The 21,211-nt window shown below is 36.0% G+C and overlaps 1 protein-coding gene and 2 long non-coding RNA genes across 5 annotated transcripts; 2 read left to right on the plus strand and 1 right to left on the minus strand.

Annotated features, from left to right (window-relative positions):
• Positions 1–13,219: 13,219 nt before the first annotated feature.
• Positions 13,220–14,208, plus strand: LOC143622286 (uncharacterized). Its single transcript, XR_013151671.1, has 3 exons — positions 13,220–13,315; positions 13,397–13,489; positions 14,163–14,208. It is a non-coding gene; the product is annotated as an uncharacterized LOC143622286 (long non-coding RNA).
• Positions 14,209–14,210: 2 nt separating this feature from the next.
• Positions 14,211–15,345, plus strand: LOC143622285 (uncharacterized). 2 transcript variants are annotated; one of them, XM_077093476.1, is made up of 4 exons: positions 14,211–14,237; positions 14,373–14,602; positions 14,800–14,847; positions 15,040–15,345. In XM_077093476.1, exons 1-4 carry the CDS (start codon positions 14,231–14,233, stop codon positions 15,241–15,243), a joined length of 489 nt encoding a protein of 162 aa, XP_076949591.1. In that variant the 5' UTR covers positions 14,211–14,230; the 3' UTR covers positions 15,244–15,345. The 2 variants fall into 2 exon arrangements, with proteins under 2 accessions (XP_076949591.1, XP_076949590.1); XM_077093475.1 differs by lacking the exon at positions 14,211–14,237 and having other exon boundaries at positions 14,255–14,602.
• A 4,396-nt stretch (positions 15,346–19,741) lies between these two features.
• On the minus strand, positions 19,742–20,917 carry LOC143622287 (uncharacterized). Of its 2 annotated transcripts, XR_013151673.1 has the most exons (4): positions 20,851–20,917; positions 20,711–20,770; positions 19,954–20,449; positions 19,742–19,872 (listed from the first exon to the last, which is right to left on the minus strand). It is a non-coding gene; the product is annotated as an uncharacterized LOC143622287 (long non-coding RNA). The 2 variants fall into 2 exon arrangements; XR_013151672.1 differs by having other exon boundaries at positions 19,742–20,449.
• Positions 20,918–21,211: the final 294 nt, after the last annotated feature.

Genomic DNA, 21,211 nt, shown 5'->3' on the forward strand with positions numbered 1-21,211 from the left:
ACAACCATAAATTTACATGTGAATAGAACTATTATAATACCACATGATGTGAAGTGTAGGTACTATAAAGCCCATTATTTATACATGTACCGTTGTTGCAAACTCTATCTCAGAATCACAAAACTCAATAGAATTAGACAGAGTTAGGGTTATAAATTATTCATTCGAGAGTGTAGTACCTATTCTATTCGTCTCAACAATGGTGGAAGACACGTTATGGTTGTGAGTGTTATGTGTATATGAATGGATGTATCGTTTTCTCCACGTTTTACAGGCCAACAGACACAGAATGGGATATGAGGAATTAACAGTTAATTCCCTTCTACTTTTTTATAAGTTTTATACTTGGTACATTTCCTTTTACTCAATTTATTCCTATCAAACTTCTTTTAGTTGTTTGCGGCACGCGGTATGGATCGAGACACATAAGAGCCATATCTGCTGTGTCAATGCAAATGCTCAATTTGAAGAAAAAGAATGATTTCTTTTTTGTCACTCTTTCTTTGTTTTTATCTCCTCTAATGTTTTTTTTCTATTATTAACTACCTATACTAGTGCATATAGTTTAAGTAAACAAAGTGCGTCGTTCAAGAATTATGTTTGGACTAAAACTTAATATCAATTTATGGCTTAGATTTAAAATGGTTAAATAAATGACAGAAGATCAAATTGTGGAATGAATGACAAAGTCATGCAAAGTTGAGGGACTAGTTTTTATAAAATTCCCAAACTTGGATTACGGAATGCTGATTAGCATGGAAATCATTTCCGAAAAATAACTTCCATATGATTTTCATGTTTTCATCATAGGCTCAATCATAACTTTTTATTTTTCCGTTTTACTTTATATAGGGATGAATAAATGGTCTGGTATCAAAGCGGGCCTCGTTGTACCAACTCAATCCTAACTTTTTGAGGTTTTGGAATCAATATGGTACCAATAGTTTCAATCATAATTTTTTGAGGTTTACTTTTTATTTTCCATTTTTATTTTATATAGGGATGAATAAATGGTACTGGTATCAAATCAGGTACCGTTGTACCAATTCAATCCCAACATTTTGAGGTTTTGGGATAAGTATGGTACAAATAGTTTTCAAACCTAACTTTTTGAGGTTTTGAGATCAATATGGTACTAATAGTTATCTAATTTTATAAGGACGAACAATTTGGACAACCCCCACTGATAGATAATATTAACAAGTAGGTTAACAATGTGAATCTTTTATCATCAATAATAATGATTCATAACATATTCAATTTTTAGTAATATTTCAATTTATTTAATCTAAATATAGTATTAAAGCAAAATAATTTTTCCACGTGTTATTCAGTGTATAAGTTTCCATTTTTAATATTTCAATTTATTTAATCTAAATATAGTATTAAAGCAAAATAATTTTTTCACGTGTTATTCAGTGTACAAGTTTCCATTTTTACAAGTTTTTCTTCATGAATAATGATAAAATGTAAAGACTCTCTAAAGCAAAATAATTTTTCCACGTGTTATTCAGTGTACAGGTTTCCATTTTTATAGTTTTCTCTTCATGAATAATGATAAAATGTAAAGACCCTCTAAATAGGCCGCGAAGTGTACAAGTTTTCATTTTCAAATTTTCCCCTTCATAAATGATAAAATTAATGAAAATATGTTGTTGATGGCAATCGAACCCACTACCATGCTTTTAAAATATTCGTTTCGTGACTTACCAACTCAACTAAGACGAATTAATGTTAGTCTACCCTTTATCTTAGGCTATGCATACCGGACGACGAATATGGGGCGACGAGGGGCGACTTTTGTTTGGAACCCCCCCCCCCCCCCGGGGCGATAGGGGCGATGAGTATTACTCGCCCAACTTTATTATTATATTCAATATGACCATTAAAACAACGATCATTAAATAAAAAAATAATTAATTAAAACAATATATATATACATATGCTTCTCTCCTCCAATCTCATCTCCATTTCATATAAACCATTAATCAATTCTTAAAAAAACATACAAAAATGGATCCTAGAAACAACTCGAATCACCCGAACCAACCATTCCCTCCTTTCGGTCAATACCATGGTTCGCAAAACCAACCGAACCAACCGAGCGTAAACATGCAATGGTTCCCGAACACCTGAAAACCAACCGAACTTATACTATATGTTTATTTTTCCTGACCCGAACTTAAACATGCATGCCAACTTCCTCAGGCCCTAAAACCTCATGTCGGCGTCCGGGTCTAGCCAACCAGAGCCGGTGACGGTGACGGTGTCGGTGTAACACCGCGTCTTTTACCCTATTTAATTTAAGCCTAAATATACTAACTTAGAAAGTATAGGGACTAAAATTGTAAATTCTGAAAATCTTCTCCCATCGCGGTACGCGACGGGGTAACAAATAACCCATCGCGTAGCGCGATGGGATTGGTGAGTCACCGAACACGTGTCCAACCACGTGTCAACACGTGGCACGTTGTGACAGGCCACGTGTCACCACTGCATAAGGCGGCGTAATGTTGCGGCGCCGCGGTACGCAACGGGTCACAAGAACCCCATCGCGTATCGCAATGGGGTACGAAATCAGCCTATAAAAGGGGGTGACGGGTATTGAGCTTTCCTCATCCCATTTCACCTCCACTTTCACATAGTTAACATCGAAAGGCGTGCCCGGTTGCCCTAATAAGCCGACGTGTTGTTTTCTCGTATTTCGTGCAAGAAACGAAGTTATAATCAAATAGCAATCACATAAGCAAGTAGATCAAGATCCTGCCTTTTTCTTATTATCTATCTAAGTATCCGCGTTAAGGTAGGGGTTACGTTTAAGTTATTTGAATTATAACTTAGATTATCAATCAAGGCTATGGCCTTTAACCTTGATTGTATTTTACAAATCATTCACAATCATGTTTTCATAAACGTTACTTCATGATGAAGTAATGTTAAACGAAAGATATATTTTGACGGGCATGTAGTAACTGGAAGGGAGATATCACTAGTAGTAAGTTTCTTGCCTAAGAAAAAGTAATTCGTATAAATCCCAATCAACCGAGGGACCCGTTTACTTACCTGGAGAAACTTACCAACGTGATAGAATCTATTAGGCCAAAGCATGCTATATCAAACGTCACATAAAACAAGTATTTTCATTCACAATCAAAGATAAACGATTTCAAGGTTAAGCTTACAATCATAACTTAACATCATTCAAAACCTTCATACAAACCTATTTATGTATAGGTTAAGTATCGTTCACAATCAATCAATCAATCAGTCAAGGTTTTCCAACACCGACGGTATAGGTGAATACGTTAACCTTTTCAATCAGTCAAAACATGTTTATACTCAATGAGACGAACGGGTGTTTGTCTTAACGAGTCAATCAATGTCTACATGAGATAATGAAATCTCTAAAAAACGTTATAATACAAAGTAGAGAATAATATCAACTCAGACCGAATACGCATGTGTCTGGATCCAAACATAACTGTTAAAGCTCAATCAATCAATCAAAGGCAATGAAGCCGCGAGCTTAAACGGTCATGACCAGTTCTCAGTTTAGGGCCGTTTGGCTTGGGGAATACCGTTGTGTGTGTAGGGCAGTGGTACATATACCGGAAGTAGAAATGCTTCCGCTGAGATTGTCAAGAAAACTACATTTGTATTGTAATCGTTATTCAAAATGTTTTATTGAGTCATACGTGTTCACCCGCATATAGCTGACGTATTTTTCCAACCCATTGCAGGTAATTAAACATAAGTAGCATTAGCAAGGATTGGAGTCTATATAAAGATAGAAGCTCGTACAAGACGGCTCCGTTTTTGATAAATCTTTGTAATATGAAACATATGTTTTGTAAACTGATACTCGGTATTTAATTCCCGAGTAAATTTTCAATGTAAATTAAATATTATATTCAACCTAAAGTCTTCCACTAAAATATACCCATAAACTCTGATATTTTTACAAAACAGGTACCAACTAGTGGTCACACGCCTAGGCTCTAAGTCGGGGTGTGACAGATTGGTATCAGAGCCATCGGTTTCAGCGAATTAGGTATTAAACATTAGTACCTAGGCTTTAACCATTATTATGATTATTATTATTATTCATAGGGATAAGATAGGATTGGTAAACCTTCTATCCCTAATCTAACTAAATGCAGATGTCTTATATTAACTACTTTGGCCGTAGACACCGAGTAGCCATTCGATCAATACCGACAATCAATCACAAACCATCCGATATGGAAAGTAGCAATAGTTATTATACTAGCTTTCTCAGTCACAATCAACCAATCAATCCAGTGTTACCGTATGGGAGCTAACCCGTGTATCTCCCAGGCAGTCAACAATGTTCAATCGAAATCTCTGATAACACCGAGGACAACATTCCCAGTATTACCCCCCCGACATTCCAAAATACCATCCTTCCGAGGAACAGGAAGTGCAAAGCAAGATCAAGCAGGAAACTGAATCGGAGTCATCAAGCTGGATGAATTGTCACTCTGATCAAAGGAGATTGAAATTTGGATCACCACCATTGAACTATCAATACGAGACCCCACCAGCATCTGCAGAACCCAGTCATAAACCAAAAATGAGGGTTAGCATGCCATACAAAAAGAGACTTAACTCATCACTAATCAAGAATCCTTATAAATCGGAGGAGGATCCGGAGGAGGAAGAAGAAAACGAGAGTCCTTACTTTCCTCCATATTTAGGACCAAGACCTTCAATCTCCCAACAAGCAAAGGAGATTCGAGAAGAGGCAAATCTCATCGAGGAGTTTTATACTAGCAATATTCTCGATGAAGAAATGCACGCATACGTTGCTAATCCGAATCTTTATCTAAGGGAAAATGCTTATCTCTTTCCAGCTGCATCCGCACCAACGGGATATCCGAACCCACCAAATTTAATGATGGACAAGCTGAGAAATGAGAAAGTGGACAAAAATAGAATGGGGAGAAAGATTGCCAAGAAATGTGACAAGATGAAAAATCTTGTTACAAAATGGATTAAGGATTAGAAATCATAGTTGTGTACTGTTGTGGTTGTTGTAATCCTTTTTTCTTGTAAGATAAATAATGTAATATAAAGTGTGTCCTTCCTAAATCTTGTTTTATTCATGTAACAACATGTCTAAAGCAAACAGTAATCCAGAAATTCAAGTAAACAATAAAGGAAAGACAATTGAAAAAATTTTGCAAGAAAAAGCTACCGCGGAAAATATACAAGCTATACCTCAAAATTATGTGCTTGGTATCCGCGACTTAATAAAAGAAGTTGTGAACCTGATTTATGAAATATTGAAAAACGATCCTAGCCGTTTCGCTTCTCAATCTAATAAAAGAACAAGTCAAAGTAGAAGTGAAACCGCTACTTCAAAAAGAGAATCCAAGAAAGAATCAAAGAAAGAATCTAAGAAAGAGTCGGAAAAGAAGGAAAGTAAGAAAAAGGAATCCGAAAGAAAGAAAGAAAGAAACAAGTGATGCAAGTTCAACAGCTGAAAACGACCTACTTGAGAAAACAAAGAAACTCAAAATACACGAAGGTTGTGATTTCAAGGTGTTTAAAGTCTATAACCCCAAAGAGTTTCACGGGGATAAAGGAGTGATACATACCCTCTGATGGTTGGAGGAAATGGAATCAGTTATGCTAATAAGCAAGTGCACAGAGAGAGAAAAGGTTCAGTATACCTCCCAGATGTTCAAGGGGGAGGCGTTAGAATGGTGGAATACCCTGATCGGAATCAAGGGTAGAGAGAATCTGTATAATTTGGATTGGGAAACATTCAAGGCAATGATATTGAAAAAGTTTTGCCCAATAAATGAGATAGATCAGATTCAAACGAAGTTATGGAATCATAAGGTGGTAGGAACAAACCTCAAGGAATATAACACCAAGTTCCTTGAGTATTGTAGAATTGTGCCTCATCTAGTCACTCCTGAAATTAACAAAGTGACTTGATACATCTACGGATTACCAATCGAAATCCGTGATTATGTTCGTTCACATATGCCATCTACCACAGAATCTGCCATGGAGTTGGCTAGATATTTGATGGACGGGATGTTAAGGAATCGAGATGAGAAAAAGAAAGATGATGGAAAGACAGGTGTTGGATGAAAGATGAAGAAGACGGAGAAGAAAAGAGAAGGGGGATTTGTGTATAGTCACTCCATTTGCAAGTCATGTGGAAGGAGACATTTCGGAAAATGTCTTCGACCAACAAACACTGTTGTATGTCGATTTTGCAAAAAACCAGGACATTCGGAAACAGATTGTAGGAAGAAGACCGGGGTATGTTTTGAGTGTGGCGAGAAGGGACACTATAGTACTGAATGTCCAAATAAGAAGCCAACGGTAGTGACGATTGGTGCTAGTGGCAGCGGTGCGAAGACCGATGCCAAGAAAGGAAACGCTCGTGTCTTTATGCTAGACACCCAGAAGGCAGCAGAAATACCGGACGTGATCACCGATATGTTTCCTATAAATAATGTTTATGCTAGAATATTATTTGACTCGGGTGCAAACCAAAGCTTTATAGATTATAAATTTTGTAGTCTATTAAATGAGCCCTTAGTTAAACTAGATAAACATTATGAAGTAGAAACTGCTGATGGAAGTATAAGTAGAATAACCGAAGCTTTAGATAATGCCAAAATTTCTCTAGCCAATCACGTCATACCTGTACGATTGTTACCCATGACATTGGCAGGTTTTGATGTATTATTAGGTATGGAATGGTTATCGTTTAATCAGGCCCGTATCATATGTAATGATAGAGTTATCGACATTCGAACACCTAATAACAAAACCATTCGTATAACCGGAGATAAGGAAGGAGGAAAAGTAGGAATCATTTCCAAGATCAAAGCAAGTCATTGCATAGGAAAGGGATGCCTCGCATTCATGGCCTATGTAACCAAGGAACCTGAACCAAAGAAGATGGAGGAGGTGCCAATCGTGTCCGAATTTCAAGATGTCTTTCCTAATGAATTACTAGGAGCCCCGCCTGATAGAGAAGTAGAATTTAAGATCGACCTTATGCCGGGAACTTCACCAATTGCCAAATCACCTTATCACCTAGCACCTACGGAAATGAAGGAATTAAAGAAACAGTTGGATGAGCTTTTAGAGAAAGGATTCATACGACCAAGTACGTCACCGTGGGGAGATCCAATTTTATTTGTAAAGAAGAAAGACAGATCAATGAGGATGTGTATAGATTACCGAGAGCTAAACAAGGTCACGATCAAGAACAAGTATCCACTACCAAGAATCGACGACTTGTTTGACCAGCTCCAAGGAGCAAGCTGTTTTTCAAAGATTGATCTTAGATCTGGTTACCATCAGTTGAAGGTAAAAGAAGAAGATATCCCTAAGACAGCCTTTAGAACCCGATATGGACATTATGAGTTTACCGTTATGCCATTCGGACTCACTAATGCTCCAGCAGCTTTTATGGACATGATAAATCGGATTTGCAAGCCATACCTGGACAAGTTTGTTATTGTCTTCATCGATGACATTCTTGTTTACTCAAAATCCAAAGAGATCATCAAGTTCATCTTAAGGTTATACTTGAAACCCTAAGGAACGAGAAATTATACGCCAAGTTCTCCAAGTGTGAATTTTGGTTGTCCGAAGTACAATTTCTTGGTCATGTTATAAATGAGAAGGGTATTCAAGTAGATCCAGCAAAGATCGAAGCTATAACCAAGTGGAGAAACCCAAGACACCGACTCAAGTCCGAAGTTTTCTAGGCTTAGCCAGTTACTATCGCAGATTCATTCAAGACTTCTCCCGAATAGCTATCCCATTAACTTCACTTACCAGAAAAGCAATTAAGTTTGAATGGGGACAGAAGCAAGAGGAAGCATTTGAAACACTTAAACAAAAGTTAACCAACGCACCTATTCTGGCTTTACCTGAAGGATTGGAAAACTTTACCATATACTGAGATGCTTCGCACACAGTAATGGGATGTGTTTTAATGCAAGGAAAGAAAGTGATTGCTTATGCTTCGAGACAATTGAAAGTTCATGAAAAGAATTACACCACGCATGACCTTGAATTAGGTGCTATAATATTCGCGTTGAAATTATGGCGACATTACTTGTATGGTGTAAGGTTCACAGTATACACTGACCACAAAAGCTTGAAGCATATATTCGATCAAAAGGAGTTGAATATGAGACAAAGGCGTTGGATGGAAACACTTAATGACTACGACTGTGAGATCGTATACCATGAAGGAAAAGCCAACGTTGTGGCTGACGCTTTAAGTAGGAAAGAACATGAAAAACCAAAGAGAGTTCGAGCTCTTAAATTGGAACTTAAAGTCGATCTAGCCTGCCAAATTAGAGAGACTCAGAAGTTGGCACTGGAAGAAGGGAACATTAAGGCCAAAAAAGAGAACGACACAATTGATCAATTGATTAAAGGAAGTGATGAAATACTTAGACTCGGTACAAGGATTTGGGTACCGATGGTCGGAAGTTTAAGAGACAAGATTCTAGAAGAAGCACACAAGTCAAAGTATATGATACATCCGGGAAGTGACAAGATGTATCACAATCTAAAATACGATTACTGGTGGATCGGGATGAAGAAAGACATTGCCTTATATGTAGCTAAGTGTCTGACATGTTCAAAAGTGAAAGCTGAACATCAAAAACCGTTAGGATTACTACAACAACCGGAAATCCTGATACGGAAGTGGGATATGATAACCATGGATTTCATCATGAAGTTACCAAAAACTTCACGCCAAAATGATGCAATCTGGGTTATTGTAGATAGACTTACGAAGTCTGCTCATTTTATTCCAATTCAAGAAACGTTTAGTATGGATAAGTTAGCACATTTATATGTCGAAAACATTGTATCCTTACATGGTGTGCCGCTATCCATCCTTTCTGATAGAGATAGTCTATTCACTTCAAATTTTTGGTCAAGTTTTCAAAAAGCCCTGGGGACTCGATTAAACTTAAGTACTGCATACCATCCCCAAACTGATGGCCAAAGTGAACGTACAATTCAAACCTTGGAGGATATGCTTCGTGCCTGTGTTATCGACTTAGGTGGAAGTTGGGACACTCATCTCGCGCTGATGGAATTCTCGTACAACAATAGTTATCATAAGAGTATCCAAGCAGCACCATTTGAAGCATTGTATGGACGTAAGTGTAGAAAACCTGTGTGTTGGTCAGAAACAGGTGATGGTCAGTTGTCAGGACTTGAAATTGTTCAAAGAACCACTGATCAAGTTATACAAATCCGTGAACGATTGAAAACGGCAAGAGATAGACAAAAGAGTTATGCGGACATTCGCCGCAAGCCATTAGAATTCAAAGAAGGCGACAAAGTGTTATTGAAAGTATCACCTTGGAAAGGAGTAGTAAGATTTGGAAAGAAAGGAAAACTGAGTCCACGATTCGTTGGACCATTCAAGATACTCGAAAGAATCGGACCAGTTGCTTACCGACTAGAGTTACCCGATGAGATGAAGGGTATTCACGATGTGTTTCACGTATCCAATCTTCGCAAGTGTTTAGCCGATGAAACTCTTGCTATGCATTAAAAGATGTTAGGATCAATGAGAAGCTTAAATTTGTGGAACAACCAATTCAAATCGAAGATAGTATGATCAAGTTCCTCAAGCACAAGCGACTCAAACTCGTAAAAGTCAAATGGGATTCAAGACGAGGACCCGAGTATACGTGGGAACTCGAGTCAGAAATGAAGAAAAAGTATCCCAATTTATTCCAATAAATCTCGAGGACGAGATTATTCAAAAGGTGGGGAGGATATAACACCGCGTCTTTTACCCTCTTTAATTTAAGCCTAAATATACTAACTTAGAAAGTATAGGGACCAAAATTGTATATTATGAAAATCTTCTCCCGTCGCAGTACGCGACGGGGTAACAAATAACCCATCGCGTAGCGCGATGGGATTGGTGAGTCACCGGACACGTATCCAACCACGTGTCAACACGTGGCACGTTGTGACAGGCCACGTGTCACCACCGCATAAGGCGGCGTAATGTTGCGGCGCCGCGATACGCGACGGGCCACAAGAACCCCATCGCGTACCGCGATGGGGTACGAAATCAGCCTATAAAAGGGGGTGACGGGTATTGAGCTCTCCTCATCCCATTTCACCTCCACTTTCACATAGTTAACATCGAAAGGCGTGCCCGGTTGCCTTAATAAGCCGACGTGTTGTTTTCTCGTATTTCGTGCAAGAAACGAAGTTATAATCAAATAGCAATCACATAAGCAAGTAGATCAAGATCCTGCCTTTTTCTTATTATCAATCTAAGTATCCGCGTTAAGGTAGGGGTTACGTTTAAGTTATTTGAATTATAGCTTAGATTATCAATCAAGGCTTTGGCCTTTAACCTTGATTGTATTTTACAAATCATTCACAATCATGTTTCATAAACGTTACTTCATGATGAAGTAATGTTAAACGAAAGATATATTTTGACGGGCATGTAGTAACTGGAAGGGGGATATCACTAGTAGTAAGTTTCTTGCCTAAGGAAAAGTAATTCGTATAAATCCCAATCAACCGAGGGACCCGTTTACTTACCTGGAGAAACTTACCAACGTGATAGAATCTATTAGGCCAAAGCATGCTATATCAAACGTCACATAAAACAAGTATTTTCATTCACAATCAAAGATAAACGATTTCAAGGTTAAGCTTACAATCATAACTTAACATCATTCAAAACCTTCATACAAACCTATTTATGTATAGGTTAAGTATCGTTCACAATCAATCAATCAATCAGTCAAGGTTTTCCAACACCGACGGTACAGGTGAATACGTTAACCTTTTCAATCAGTCAAAACATGTTTATACTCAATGAGACGAACGGTGTTTGTCTTAACGAGTCAATCAATGTCTACATGAGATAATGAAATCTCTAAAAAACGTTATAATACAAAGTAGAGAATAATATCAACTCAGACCGAATACGCATGTGTCTGGATCCAAACATAACTGTTAAAGCTCAATCAATCAATCAAAGGCAATGAAGCCGCGAGCTTAAACGGTCATGACCAGTTCTCAGTTTAGGGCCGTTTGGCTTGGGGAATACCGTTGTGTGTGTAGGGCAGTGGTACATATACCGGAAGTAGAAATGCTTCCGCTGAGATTTTCAAGAAAACTACATTTGTATTGTAATCGTCATTCAAAATGTTTTATTGAGTCATACGTGTTCACCCGCATATAGCTGACGTATTTTTCCAACCCATTGCAGGTAATTAAACATAAGTAGCATTAGCAAGGATTGGAGTCTATATGAAGATAGAAGCACGTACAAGATGGCTCCGTTTTTGATAAATCCTTGTAATATGAAACATATGTTTTGTAAACTGATACTCGGGTATTTAATTCCCGAGTAAATTTTCAATGTAAATTAAATATTATATTCAACCTAAAGTCTTCCGCTAAAATATACCCATAAACTCTGATATATTTACAAAACAGGTACCAACTAGTGGTCACACGCCTAGGCCCTAAGTCGGGGTGTGACAGCCGGGGACTCAAACGACACGGGCCTCCGGTTCAAGCCAAAAGCCGACCCGTAAACACAAAAAAAGTAATAATCGGGGGAGCCGATGACGCAGCTTGATCCATACAAGCAATGGACCAAGGATAAGGATGTAGCCCTCACAAGGGCTTGGATCGTCATTTCAGAGGATCCTGATGTTTGTAAGTTTTTTAATATTAAGTATTTATATAACGTTATTAAAAATTTATATTAATCGTGAAAAATAATCTTAATTTGTAGTTAACTTTCAAGCCGTCGGAATATTTTGTAGGAAAGTATTTGAAGCTTGGCTCTTGCTAACGGGTCAACCGGAAAAATACCGGGGTAAAGAGCGGTTCAAGCCCATTGGAATGTCGTTAATTCCGAAAGCCAAAAATTTGTCGGGATATACAACCGCTTGCGTGATCGCGGTTGGTGTAGCAGACAAAACGACGCCGACATCCAATCTAAAACGACTTTCTAGCTTAAGAGCAAACCGAAGGGCGAATCAGGAAAGCGTTTAAGCATTTTAAGTTGTTGGGAAAAACTCAGGGTATGCCCAAAATGGAATGGGCACCCACTGTTCCGGTCGCTCGACGAGCCGACGCATCATCCCGAGCTTCAAAAAAGTCGAGGACATCGTCTTCGAATAATCCGAGCACACCAGCAACATCCCCCGATGCTCGTAACTTCAACCTCGTAACATGACTCGGTTAATTTAGACGGCAATGACAGCGAAGTGCATGAGTTGGCTCGACTCCGAGGGAGAACAAGAAAAAAGAATACAAAAAGGGGAGGGTCGTCGCACGATTCAATACGAATGAGGAAGTCGAACATCTAAACGAGGTGTTCCGTCGTTTCGAAACCCATACCGTGGAACTCGCCACTAGCATGAAAGAACCCACGAAACGCTTGCCCAGACGTTGGAATTGCGACAAATGAAAAAAGACTACGAATCCCTTAAAGCAGACGTGTTACATGACGAGACCGCATTATTGCAATGACGACGAGTTGAAAAAATGCATGAATATGATGGATATTAGTTTTTTTTTGTAAACACTGTTATGTTGTTATAGAATTCGTTATCGTTATCTCATCGCTAGAAATCGACATCACTCACGTTGGTTTGGTAGTGAACGAATGAGAAAAAAAACAAGTCTCGTTCGCGTTTATATATTAAAACCGGTATAATATTATATCACGTCCGGAATATTGTGTCGTATCAAATAATAAACTGAATATTATATCACGTCGGAATATTGTCTCGTGTCGTTGCGTAAAACGAGATAAACATGCACGGAATATTATATCATATTTCATGTAGCAACCATATCCATATATCATCACATTTTTTTAACACACACAGACTCAACTCAATCAATTCTGGATTTTATTTTTTGTTTCTATACAATCGTATGGGAGTTAGTCAAACTCCGTGCACCTGAACGCTCAGTGTAATTTTATCACACATGAACGTTCAGTGTACTTTTATCACTTGGGGTTCCATAGGGTTGTATAACTCTATATGTCGTATTTAGGGTGTGTGAGTTTTTAGAGACGAATATTATTAAATTTAACATTTTTAGTTTTCTTAACCACACTCTATCCTAGTTAACATCTATGTAAGAAATGATTGATACATAAAATCGCAGTAATTCATTTTTAAACTCGTGATGGCGCAGGCAATAGGAATACTCCGGGTGATTAGGGTTCGAAGCACGTCGACATTTCTCGCCTCCATTACTCCTCCAAGACTAATTCCTCGTAATCGCAATTTCATTTCCAATTCATATTCATTTTCAATTTGATGAACTCAATCGACGAATCATTTTATATTTGTTGCAGCAACAATTCAACCGTTAAACCGTTTTCTTAGGGTTTTCGAATCACCATCCACTAGATTATTATATCTTCATATCACCAAATCCTATGCTTCAGGTCACTTACTTCTTCCCTTACTTGCCTTCAAATTTATCAATCTAAGTATTATTTTTTTATTTAATATGTAATCGAACAAACAAAACATGTGTTCATGTTCATTCATTTAATTAAATAAATGACATAAACAAACTTCCCGCCGAGCGGTCACTGACATTTCACTGAGCAGATAACCGAATTAATCTAACATTAACCTAATTAACTGACGTAACCGAACCAAGAAATTAACCGATGGTTCAGTTTCAGTTTTGGTTCCGGTTAGGGCTCTAAGCCTAACCAAACCACCTCGTGCGATCCCCTAGATAACTGAGTGTGATTTGTTTGAGGCCTGTCTTTTTTGCATTGAGGATGCTGATATTCTATAGATGCACATCTTGTACATTTTTAACTCAAAACTTAACATAGACGGGGCTGATTATTGTTTAAAAGAAGCAGGGATGTAGCAACTTTAATTTGTTTGCAAGGTCTACTAGTTAATGCTTTATGATTATAGAAATGTGTTTTTCTAGTTAACGTGCATTGGAATTTACCGTTCTTTAATTTTTGCCAGAATGAAGGTTTCAAACTATATTAATTATCTACTTATCTGTTATTAATGAATCGAATTTTAATATTTATGGAACCAAAGGGGTCGATCTATGCTAACGAGCTGCTACATATATGGGATAATCAGGACATGAGTTTAACATGGGCAAACTGTTAGGTCTGTCAGCTGTACTCCGACCACGTTTTGCACATTGTATGGATGGTAAGCAGTTAACTTTAGGCTTGTTAATGCTTAATGTACGCCTCATTTACCATTTTTGGCAAGTTACCCGACCTGCCCATTGTGACCGACGACTTTATTTTTGCACTTCTAAATCTATGATACTTGATGTTGAAGGATATGCCGGCCCAGCAGATCACCATAGCATAGGGATGTTGAGAGAATCAGAGCCTGATGAGAATCCACACAATTTCATGATCTTTGCCAAGAAACTGATGGTGCCTATTGCTCTACTGTTAATTGTGTGGATGAACTGGAATTATCCTGTTGTTCTCGGAGTTAAAGTGATGCTTGCTCTTCTCAGCACAAAACCCAGCCCTTTCTCGGTTTATGTATTCATCGACCAGGTCAGAACGAATCACAACTTACTCTGTTACATTAACATGCATACTCGTATCGTTGCATAGAAGGCTGTATTTGAAATGTAATTAAATAATAATTAGAAAGCATACACTACCACAGATTGTGAATCTAATCTTGGATGTTCGGCACACATTTAATAATACCGTGACTAGCTTTTGAATTTATTCTGCCAATATTTCAGTTGCAGCAACAATACAGGGGCCGACACCCCATCTTACACAAATTCAAGGTTAGTGTTTCAGCACGTGGTTTTCTACAATGTTTAGCATAATACTGTATCTTATATTTGTAATCGTATTTAACTTGTACATTATTTCTAATATAGATATATAGATAAAATGGTGTTTATGGATATTCATTTGCACATCCATTTTGCTACCTGTTTGTTTCTTTTAATGTGGCAATCATTAATATAATGCAGTCATTGTACGCCAAAGAAGTTGAAGTTGATGATTACATGGTGTTGTGCATTGCTAAGGTTGAAATCGGAGATCAGAAGTACACTCTAGTTGGAATTTTGGGTGGTTGGTGGGTTTTTGAAGTTACATCTTTGCGGTCAGCTCTTTCTGGATTTAGGAGCAGAGCTCTACAAATACTAGAAACAGCTGTAAGTAGTAAAGTTTAGTTGTTATATTCATTAGCTAATGTCATCTTCACAGATTATAAGTTCTGAGTTTTTGACTATTGTCTTTTTCAAAATAGTTGGATGGAAAATAGCTTATCCATACTTGTCTTTTTCAAAACTGATATAGATTATTCATAAATATTATATGTATTCATAACTACTTATTCCAAAATGATTTTTTAAATAATTATGGCAAAAGATGGGTTCTAAGTTTTTTTTAATTAATTTGTCACATAACTTGTTCGTTGTAGTTATTTGATGGATGTAAATGTCATAGTTATATAACAGAAGTTATTTTCTTTTATAGTCTTATATGAGAAATACATATATATTTTTAAATTTTTTTACTTAGCCTTAAATATTATAAGGCATCTATTAACTGAGTCTGCGATAGTATCTTTTCTATACTATTACCTTTTATCATATGCTAATAATTCAATATAGTACTAGAAAACTACTGATCATACCTTTATTGATGGATGAACGATTTATTGATGTATTCATTTGTCGATGATATCGTGCTTTGTATTGTAAGAACTAAGACGTAAAACGAAGACTTGAACAAGAGGAAAATATTAATATGACTTATATTCTCTTTTCAAATTTCACTAGGTGTTCACTATTCAAATGAGGCTTGAATAACTTGAAATTTGATTTGAATTCATTTTCGACTTCGGTTTTCGACTTTTCGAATTGAATATGGATGCTCAATTTCAAGTTTTTGATTTCCAGTTCGAATAATTAGTGTATGATTGTTTATTTTTTATGCATACATAATTAGGTAGGAGTAAGCAAATAACCGAATTAACTAAACCGTAATCGAATTAACCGAGTTAACCAAACCGACCAGCTAACTGATGGTTCGATTAAGTCATAACCTATTAGCTGAAATTCATGGTCTGGTTTTGCATTTGGTTTTGGTGTATGTCATAACCGAATGAACCTGGTCTGGTTTTGAATTTGGTTTTGGTGTATGTCATAACTGAATTAACCGAACCAAGCTGATTATACATACTGTTCTACTATAAAAACATGTTGTAAGGTTTTCACTGCTTGTGAGTAGTCCATGATTTTACATCTTCCCTTACTGGAAGACAACATATACATGCTACATCATTTCCAAGTAATAAATTGCATTATGTTTTTGAGTTATAGCTCAGGCTGTAACCAAGAATATGGCTTGGTTCCATCCGTCCCAAATCATGTGTTGCTAAAAATTTGGACTAAGCTATACTAAAATAAGTTCATTGCCACTTTGTCTTGTAACTGAGAAAACTGCCTCAATGAAACCTGTAAGGCAAGAGGTGTGGGCAAGTCAGTCAAACATTTATTCATTAGACTTTTATCACAAAAGTTTTTTATATTTGTGATATTTAACCAATCAACTTTAGTTTCATATATATACTTGTTGGCCCAATGACTTTGGTAATGAAACTTTTTGCCTTTCAACTGACATCTTTACGTTTTGGTCCCTCAAATTTGGTAATGAAACTTTTAACACCAAACTTTTACCATAACGTATAGAACCGATACCGACCGAATTGCCGTTAGGTTTTCGCCACAATGTACAATAGTTTTCAAACTAGTTTTCAAACATGTAATGCATTAATTGGTTATGTCGCAACACGCAAGTAGAAATGTTTGTTTTTTTAATTCAAGATTTCAGTAAAAGTAGAAATGATTATGCCAATAAAAGTGAATTGAATTTTTTTTAATCAAAGCTGAAATTTTTGGTTGTTTTGCTATTGAACCTAACATGCTTAATTAATTAAAACAAAATTAACCAAAATCAAACGGTTTTTAAAATCCTCTAACGGAAGTTTTTAGTTATTGTTGGTTAAAGTTTATAACCAACCGAACAAATATTCTGGTATTTATACATTGGTCTTCTAGTTCTAACTTTGGGTTGTTACCTATTATAACTTTTAATCAAATTCGATTTGAATCGAATGGCATTTGTATTTCAAATCCTAATAGAATTTAATTCAAGCGATAAAATTTCAAAATGCGACTACCTCGAAATTTGATATATAGAAGACCCCTAGATGTCACGTAGTTTGTAGATTTATAACTACGGCTCTTAGCATTTAATTACAGCTTCTACACGATTTGTAAATAACACCATCTAAATTTATCATAAATAACAATCGGAAACAAGTTTAATATATGTAAACATATTCTAGCTTTTGATTGTTTTCAAAAAGGTTACCAATACATTTATTTTATCATGCAAAATCGATTTCGCTAAACTCATGTATGATGTTATCAATACTTTGTCAATCAACGAGATTGTGTAAAACACAATTCAAGTTGGGCATGTGACTCCTAAAGGGGCTAAAGAGAGACAAATAATGAAAATCATAAATACAAGGTTTTCTGCCTCCCCTTCTTTTTCCATTCTCCCTCTCCTCACATTTTGCGTTTTTGCTCCCCTAAATGAAAGTCTCCCTTTCTTTTCTTTCTTTTCACATGAGCGTCACATCATCTACATACTCGTATAGTATAAAACAAGAGGCAAAGACAGTTGGCAATCCAAAATCAAGGAAATTAACGTACAAACACTACAAGCACAAGATACAAAACTCACTGCACAAAGTTGGACGCAATTGTAAATATATAAATGTAATCAATCGATCCCCGGTCATGAGTGTAGCTACTACTATTGAAGAAAGGAAGCCACCCCCTTAAAAAATTCTAGTATTATAGATACGCGAAATTTCGAGCGCCCCCTGTAAAATTTTGCAATCATAAAATTTAGAAACCGGTCGCTAAGAAAACCAAATTAGATATAATAAAATTTAGAATCGCCTGTAACCAGAATTATGATTTGTATTGATTTTTTATTAGAGTTACAAATAGATTTATGAAAATACATATAACATTTTCAATCCTCTAATCTTACAAAATTACATATTTGATCTACTACAATCCAAAAGTCAACCTAGTGTCACAGACCAAATATTGAAGATCGAGATGTTTAATTTGTGTTGAAACGTTTGGGTTCATTGGCTCGTCCCGTATTTCTTCGGGCACGGCCTTAACGAGAAAGAATGCGTAAATGCCTAGTCGTGCTTGCACGACTAACGCATCGCTAGTTGCGAGCTGTTGCTGCTCGCCTGATGAGTCCAAGGCATGACGAAACCAGCAGACCCTGATCATAAGCAAACTGATTGGCTGGCCTTCGGGTGCCACACGCCCCCACGGAGTTCGTGACACTAGGCTCACTTTTAAACCGTTTTAAGTGTGTAACAAAATTCCATTTTTCATTCCAATGGTATATATATATACCAAAACTAGGTTAGGTACCCGTGTAATACACGGGCTGAGTAATTACAAAAAATATGAATAAATGCTAAAAGTTATAAATATATTGAACAGGTGATTAAATTTTATAAATATATTAAATAAAAAATGTAAAAAACATTTGACTTAGACAAATGCTTAACTTTAGTATATTGGATCTGAAACCAAATAGTTTCCAAATATGCAAATCACAACCTTATTGTCAATTAATTTTCAAATATGCAAATCACAACCTTGTTATCAATTTAATTTGCGAACATTTGTTCTCAATTTACAAAGCGTGAACTTCTGACTACTGTTTGACTTATGATATAACCTTTGAGTTGCCAATTTCCTTTTAACCAAACAAACATATGCAAAAGTAACACCAAATCTGATTTCTGCAATCTATACTTCACTTTCTAATTTCTAGAGCAATATAACCATATTTTTCAGAATTCCAAATATATGCCACATTGTCCCTAGGATTAACTGCAGTATCAATAAACCCCTTCCCTACCACATATGGCAAGAAAAAATAACCCTTGTGGTGTTAACCCTCGAAAAAAGAACCCTTATGGTGGGAGACTTCATTAATAATTTCATGTATTTTTAACCCTGTTAACATGCATAAAAGGTCTTAGAAAGGATATGCTTAATATAATATAGTAAATTTGATAATAAACCAAGTAAAAGAAGAGTACAACTATATATATCACCGCCCTTGCCTTCATTATCTTTTTCTTGGTGTTCTTGTACAGGTAAGGGAAAAAAGATATGAAATTGAAAAAGAAAAATTGTACAATGATTGAAAAATAAAATAAAAAGAACATTCCAATATCTTAAAAATCGGCAATAGTTTCATCAGTGGGACCGAAATTCAAGCGCTTTTTTTCAAGTCTGGCACTGTATTCTAACAATTACATGAACTCCAAAAGACTAATGTATAACATAAAAGGTTAGGTAACATAATAATATAACATTTTGCGTAAAGAGCCTTAACATTATAGATATAGACATATGAAAGAGTTCTTTTAGGATTAACATTTTGTGTATGTGCCATGTTCTTCTATTCTTCCCCTATGATCTTAGATATGTGGCAACACCAAACCATTTTTCTTTCATTTAAATATGCATACTCTATTAACAAAATCTTCGTTAGTAAAAACGATCAACTTCAAAATTGAAACATAGACAGTAATTTGAGATGGTGTTTGCTCTCATATCAAATTACAAATCATAAATACAGAACCAAACATGTAGTTCAGTTAAAGAAATAAATTATCCAAAATGTTACCTTGTATGTCTCGACTAAGTCATATCCAACAACCACATTGGATAATCCCCCTGCAAAATACAAAATGGGTTGTTAGTTTTCAAAATAAATAAAAATGGTTGGATAATAACCAATGAAAAAAATATAAAAACCTGCAGCAGGATAAGTTTCCAAATGATCATGCCCAAAAGAAGTTATAGAGCTAGCAGCCTTGCAAGCATCATGTAATTGAACCTTTGTTTTTGATTGTCCTGCTACAAAACATGATATACCTAAAACATGATCCTTCAAAACTATGAAATTTTCAACACCAAAACCTTGTGTCATATAAGTATCTAGCCATTTATAATATAAATATCATAACTATAATAAATTCGTTTGGATTATAATAGTTCATTTAAAGAAAAACAAATTATCAAAACTGAATAATCAAGAATCTGTAACAAATTATCCAAACGGCATTCAAAATTGATTCATTATAATAACTATAATGAATAAATTTACTTCACATTTACAAAAAGCTAAAAGGAAAGTATGTGATAATAGAACACTGACCAGTCCAGTTATTCAGATTAATCATTATGAGTAAGAAATCCCTTGATAATCTTTTGCTCTTCATTCAACGGATCCAGTCTCCTCCTTTAAAGCCTGAAAAATCACACCAATTTATTTGTTAAAAGATTGGGTTTTGCAATTCAAAATGGGGTAGCGGCACAACTTTTTGCTCGCTTGCCTTTTTTTTTTTTTTTTTTCATAATTTGAACAATTAAGAACCCCAAAACAATTGTCTTCTAAAAGGGGGGAAACTTGAAAAGCATGATAGTGAGCAAAGTTTGTACTGTTCGTCAACACTAACATGTGAAATTGGGTATCGATTTAAAAAAAAATCAACATTAAATCAAAACATACCTGAATTAAAGCTCCTGTTGGACCCATGATATTATTGAAATCAATATTCAGAAACAATTTCTGCAAACTAGGGTTACATGTTCTAATTAAACACTACTAAACGACACTGTTATGATAGAGGAAGGGGATGTGAGTGTTACCGTGTCGCCAGCCGAAGAGTAGCGGTGATTGTTGACTACTAACAGATTATGATTCAAATGAATCATGAACGAAGGTGAATTGTTAAAAAGATTTTGCTAGAGAAAAAGAATGTTCTTAATATTGAATTATAAATGAGATGAATAGTTGATTGCTAGGGTTAGAAGGAATTGAATTTGAAACAGCAAGAAAGAATGCCTTTGACATCGTCGCATACGAATGTGAAGTATAATACTGAATTAAAAATAATTTGGATCTGATTAATTATAAAAACAAAGTTGTTTAAGAACCCACTCATTTATTAGATTAGATTAGATTAGATTAGATATCTCCCGCCACGTAAATATCTCCCAACGTCGTCTT

Source organism: Bidens hawaiensis, unplaced genomic scaffold, assembly GCF_021521415.1.
Source record: "Bidens hawaiensis isolate Kalapana, Puna unplaced genomic scaffold, B.hawaiensis_p1.1 tig00003115_1, whole genome shotgun sequence".
Classification (NCBI taxonomy): domain Eukaryota; kingdom Viridiplantae; phylum Streptophyta; class Magnoliopsida; order Asterales; family Asteraceae; genus Bidens; species Bidens hawaiensis.